This window comes from Folsomia candida, unplaced genomic scaffold, assembly GCF_002217175.1.
Source record: "Folsomia candida strain VU population unplaced genomic scaffold, ASM221717v1 Fcan01_Sc019, whole genome shotgun sequence".
NCBI lineage: Eukaryota > Metazoa > Arthropoda > Collembola > Entomobryomorpha > Isotomidae > Folsomia > Folsomia candida.
In genome coordinates, this window is record NW_019091211.1 from 1,036,733 (window position 1) to 1,042,732 (window position 6,000).

The 6,000-nt window shown below is 38.2% G+C and overlaps 2 protein-coding genes across 3 annotated transcripts; one reads left to right on the top strand and one right to left on the bottom strand.

Annotated features, from left to right (window-relative positions):
* Positions 1-283: 283 nt before the first annotated feature.
* On the top strand, positions 284-4,432 carry LOC118438213. The gene is made up of 6 exons (XM_035858094.1): positions 284-1,743; positions 1,826-1,905; positions 1,978-2,757; positions 2,937-3,381; positions 3,653-3,777; positions 3,853-4,432. Exons 1-6 carry the CDS (start codon positions 1,455-1,457, stop codon positions 3,979-3,981), a joined length of 1,848 nt encoding a protein of 615 aa, XP_035713987.1. The 5' UTR covers positions 284-1,454; the 3' UTR covers positions 3,982-4,432.
* Positions 4,238-5,781, bottom strand: LOC110857630. Of its 2 annotated transcripts, XM_035858095.1 has the most exons (5): positions 5,701-5,741; positions 5,532-5,618; positions 5,327-5,458; positions 5,012-5,256; positions 4,238-4,862 (listed from the first exon to the last, which is right to left on the bottom strand). In XM_035858095.1, the coding sequence occupies exons 2-5, from the start codon at positions 5,610-5,612 to the stop codon at positions 4,454-4,456; spliced, it is 867 nt and encodes a 288-aa protein (XP_035713988.1). In that variant the 5' UTR covers positions 5,613-5,618; positions 5,701-5,741; the 3' UTR covers positions 4,238-4,453. The 2 variants fall into 2 exon arrangements, with proteins under 2 accessions (XP_035713988.1, XP_021961921.1); XM_022106229.2 differs by having other exon boundaries at positions 5,532-5,781.
* Between the last annotated feature and the right edge of the window lie 219 nt (positions 5,782-6,000).

The window sequence follows — 6,000 nt, forward strand, 5'->3', positions numbered from 1 at the left end:
TGTAGTTAAACTGCATGGTCATCGTGATACTGTTGTTCTGCAGGTTTAGTAGGTACGCATATGAAAAAATTGTTATTGTCAAATATTTACAAGTTTTTGCACGCAGCTAGAAATACACATAAATAAGTACTTATATGATACTTGAATGAAGCAATCGTGTTATTAACGTCACGTTTTGACGTGATTTAAATCGAGATTTATGATTTGAATTCGTTAGTATGTAAATAATATTCATAACCACTTCATAACATATTCGTTTCTAAATTCTGAAGTACTTTTATTAAGCGATTTATACGATTCTTTGCTAATAATTGACACTGGATGCAGAAATTTGCTATGCTATATATACATATGATAGATGTATCTATATTTGGATTAATTATTGCTTATCACGAGTAAAGAATAATGTACAATTCAATTCCGTACAAAATATGTTTTCAGTTAAATTGTACATTGCATGCATAACTAAAATTTTTAGTACATATTCAATCGAGTTTGTTTGGACAATGGTTTGCACTCCACAGAAAAACAAGCGTGGGCTAAACTATAAAGTTGTCAACAACGTTGTCAAAGAGATGTTATCCATAAATAGCTCTCTCCTCGAGATGTGATTTTCTCCACGCACAAAATCCTATATCAAATTCCTTCCAAGGAGAGAGTAATGTCAAAGCAATCTACCAATGACAAAGTACCACCTCTCCGATTTCGTGTACTGATATTCGTTAATGTGATATGGAATTTATGTAATAAAAATGAAGACATGTGGCAAAAAAATCAATAGATTTCGTAACATTTCTAAAATAAAATGTGTTCAAACTTAAAAATCAGCCTCCCAATTCAACATTTTTTACAATCGGCTCATTTTCAGGTACAAACATACTTAATTAGATACAATTATTACAATTAATGATCCAAAAACCAGTCACACTGGCAATTGTGCTTACTCATTAAATGCTAAAAGTAACATCATTCAGACATACTTTCTTATCAGTATGCATTCCTACATACATATGCAAATGCACATATGTGTACATGCAGGCAAGTCTATGTTTCTGCCAGTGATAATCCATACATAACAGCTTAATCTAATAAAAATCAGTGCAAAATCAATACTACATCCTCCCCCAACAACAATGCAGCTTTTTTCAGGCATGGTACATACATACTTATGTAAAACTCGCAAGATTTCGCATCTCCCTTATGAATATCCGGACCGGAAAGAACTCTGGTGTTGAGGCTAATCTATCTCGTCCATACACATGTCAAGCATGTCATCATTACGGATCTTGTTTCCCTGTCGAGGAGAGAATAAAGCTGTCCCTGGAGGGAAAGGTGAGTCCTATAAGCACACAACATGATCCACAGGTGAAGGTGAAAGCACGACACGCGCACAGAGCGATTTCTCCAAATCAAGGACAAGTTGTTACCCTTGGTTGCAGCCAGCGTGGAGGCGGATGCTATTACTTTCTCCGGGAGTGAGTGCTTTCTCCCTGCTTTCTCCATTTTCTCGGCAGCTTTCCCCACGTCCTCTCCTGCTTTCTCCTCTCCTCCGAAATAACATCTCGTCCTTACCCGCACACACGGGAAATTGGGCTCAATATTATTTTCGTGTCGGCGTAGAACACTTAGATATTTATCCGCAAGATAATATTCGTTTGTTGTCAAAACTTGGAAACAAAATGTCCCGTTATGTTTGCAAACTTTACAAGATCTTGGAGGAGGAATCTAGCCGCGATGAAGGCGGTAAGTGATAATTACATAGTAAAAACACAATTACGCCAAATTTTAATTAACGAGTTTATCCTAATTTCAATAATTTAAACAGATTCCCCACCACCACACAAACCTGAAACTCAATCAACAGGTCCGCCCTCCGAGACATCGCTCGCCCTCATGAATCCTCTGGTACAACGATATTCCGCATAATTCGCAGTAATGTGTGCCAATTTATATATACCCTTTTGAACTTTCCTATAGATTCTCGACTCCATTTTCTCCAAGTTGGACACCCGAACTTTAAAGATCGCCCGACAAATTTGTCAAACTTGGGCGGACATTGGCGCCACCCATCTCGCCACGCGGACCTACTTCATGACCTGCCACATGCTCCCACATCACTGCTCCAGAATCCTGCCCCCCTTCAACCCCAAGCTCGCAAAGATTGTCAAAGTCATATTTTGCAATTGCAGAAATCCCGAAAACAACTTACTCAAGGAAATCCGGCATGAAATCATGACCAAAAACTTTTTCACCTTATTCACGCAAATTCATGAGGTAACGGAAGTGCTGGACTTCTCCATCAATTCAAACTTCTCTCTGGCTCCGTTAATAAGGTCGTTGTCCATCTTGAAATTTCCGCACTTGAAAGAATTGACCCTTCACGAACCACACGTTCCGGAGGAAGCCATTTCCCAAAATCAGTTGTGCATGCTTCCCAAACGGCCAAGTTTGACGAGATTGAATGTCCACTTGGCCAGGGAGAAATCTCCGTTTGGTCAAATTTTGCAAAAATTGGTCAATGCAGCACCCAATTTGGGAATTTTGCAAATTTCTGGAAATCAGACGCCATGCTTGGCTGAGTGCAAGATGTTGAAATGCTTGGAGTTCAAGGGGACCTACAAACACACGGGACAGGTCATGTTCAGCATGCAGAAATTGAATGGGATGTTGGCCGATGTGAAGAATTCGCTGGTTGAACTGGTCCTTAAAATGGATGATCTCGAGGGTAAGGTTTCAACCGCTGGGAATTATAATGTGGTGAGTGCTAATTTTTAGTCTAATTATGAATGTATGACACATTGGGCGTACTCACGCCATGTAAACTTAGCAATTAAACATAAGTTTGAGATTCAGTAAACATTTTGCTGAAATGGGATTTTTTTTCAAAATTTTCCCTAGCAAAAAAACAACTCAGAAAAATTCTTAATGTTTTTTAGGACGAAAATTTTACTCTGCCAACAATGCCGCTCCTCATAATCCTCACCGTACTGGAAGTCGACCTATTTTCCATCCAGAATGATTGGTCCCCAAAGAAAGTTCCCGTCTTGAAGGAGCTGTATCTCCGTTCGAAAAAACGACTCGGCGTGAGTTCCTGCGTCTCCGCCCTGCACATTCCGCACGATCGGCTAGAATCTCTGGAACTTTGGGGGGATGGCACGGTCGACTCGGTCAAACGGATTCGTCAGATATTTCCAACCTTGAAGAATTTAGAGGTTGTCATGATCTGCCCGGATTTGACGGATGAAAACAAAATGCGACACTTTACCCGACGCATTGAAGCTTTCGGCAAGTTGAACAGAGACCATTTAACCATCACGGTGTCGAGAATTCATCGCTTCATATATGCGATGATTGCACTGGATGCCATTTCCAGACTTAAGGGTAATCATTACACAAAATAATGAGGGTATGCATTGCGAGTTTGCATCTTTATTAACAAAAAAATTAAGTTCGAAAATTCGCAAAAATATTTGCTTGCGAATTGATTTGCGAACTTGTGCATCTCCTACATATGTATGTAGGGAAGTATTTAGCTCGTAAAAAGTTTAAAAAATGCAGATATATGAGCCGAACATGTGAACTCGCAAATGAATACCTAGAATATAAAAGTTCGCAAAATTGTGCAAAATTATATATCCCTTACTAATTTTAGCATCCGTCGTCGTCAACCTCGAGTTCACTCGTTCCGCATATATCGACAGCTACAACAAACCTGGATTTGAGGTTATGCTTCAGTCATGCAAGCAGATTAGCAAAATTACCTTTGAAGGAGAGGGGGTAACAAGAATTTACATATGCAAATTTTTATGCGTAAACATAAGTAAAATAATTAATTGCACACGCATTTTTCAGATTATTCCCCTCATCGGAAAGAACCTGGTCACCAAGTCGGGCAACTTATTGCCAGTTACTATCATATCAAGACCGGTGATTAGCATGGACATCCGACTCTTGTTGGATGAAGACCTTCAAAATATGTAAAATCCAACATCTTCGTCCACAACCAGCAGGGTAATGACTCATGTAACATATGAATGTATAACACATTTTGTCACCAAATGTGTATGTACACAGTAAATGATTCCGAGCCATTGTTTACTGTGCATATGCAAATAATGCCATCCTTGTTGTCTCTTTATTTAATAAAAAGAACTCAGTAAAGCGTAAAGATGCAACAAAAATGGGAAGAAATAAAAACATACATGCATACACATTTGCAAAAAAAGTACGAAATTGGTTACATGAGCCATACATAAAACAGTTTATTTAACTAATTGGTGATGTTTATTAACCTGATAAAATCATGACCTAGGATAACTTGAAAGTAATAAATGTGTGATGAATATATTTGATGTTATATGCATAACTTTACGTAACATAGCTTAATTTTGTAAAAAAATCTGTCCAATAAAACCCACCCACAACAAAGTAATGCCTAATCTTTACATAATTTTCACTTTTTCGGACTACACCAGACCCACTCTATTTCATGGGATTTTATAAACCCAACCTTCTCCATCAACTTGTTCGACGGGGTGTTGCCAATTTCCACCTGCACGTTTGGAATTAGTCCCCTAGCTCCAGCCACCTGACAGACCTTTTTCATCGTGAGATACCCGTAACCTTTGCCTCGTACTTTCTCCGACGTAAATAACGCGTTGATTGAGCCCATAGTAAAAATTGATACGCAACTGACTAGTTCAGAATCAGGTCCGAAATAAACGCCGGCCGACCCGATGCAGCTTATTTGTTCCGACATGACAGCTTCAGCCCCTGGGAAGGCAAATTTCCAATTGTCCACGACAAATTTAGCGTCGCTTGGAGAAAGTTGGGAAATTTTGAGGTTTTCTTGGTCAACAGATCTGATGAAAATTAGAGATTCGTTAAAATCAATGTTGTTGGCCAAGTGCACATGCATACAATTCTATTAATTAATGTGGGTTAGTAATTCACTCGGTGGCAACTTGCGCCCAAGATGTGGTGAAAATTAGCATTTAGTGAAGTATAATACCCTTTGATGTCCTCATCCCGTATATTCCTCGCCACATCGAGTGGAACGTAGAGAAAATCACATTTCGACGTCCTGTCCAGATTTTCTCGTCTTTTGCACATATCAATAATCTTGGCAGAATATGCTATATCGACAGCACAGAAAAATACTTTGCCATCCCAATTAACCAATTTCTCAAAGGCAGAGTTCATCTCCTCCGTTGGGTTGGGTGGGGTCGAAACGATTATCGAGGTATCATTTGCATTCTAAGAACATCAATTTTATTTTACAAATTTCAGAACAAAATTTCAAAATTTTGTATCTAGAGAGTTTTACCTGACGTTGCATAATTATGACAAGAAACACATTTTCTTCGTCTGGTTCATAATTTCCAGAAAATGCATAAATTTTCGTCATAGTTGAGGGTGGATGTATCCCCTTAATTTTCATTTGTAGCACATTGTAGCCCTATAAATTTAAGTAAAAAATAGTTATTAATTTTGAACCATGTCAGTTAACTTGTATGTAGTTATATATGCACCATGCTTGATTTTGGTAGCCTGGACTCCAAAGTGGTAACCAACTTTGTGTAGTCTTCTTCCTTGACTTTGGTAAACGACATGTTTAACTATGTAGTTACAAAATATGAAAATCTATTTGTTTAGCCCTTTCAGGTTGATGAGTAAAGTTTCTTTGTAATATTTAATTACAATTTTTGAGTGCAATACTACAAATGCCGTTCACTTGATCACAGACTGATCTACAACATTCTATCCGGACTGATGAAAGCTCATCCCTCAAGCTGACATGGACTAAATTACTTACGTAATAACAGCATACAGACTATCGTCGAATGTATGCATACATACATATATCAGTAAATTTTATGATTGATGTATATGTAATACAGCAGCGTTGCAGGCATTGATAATATAGGTATGTGTATTTACATACGTATGTATGTACTTATGTACATATAACTATGCTATTCTTTACCCAGAGCTCTTTCC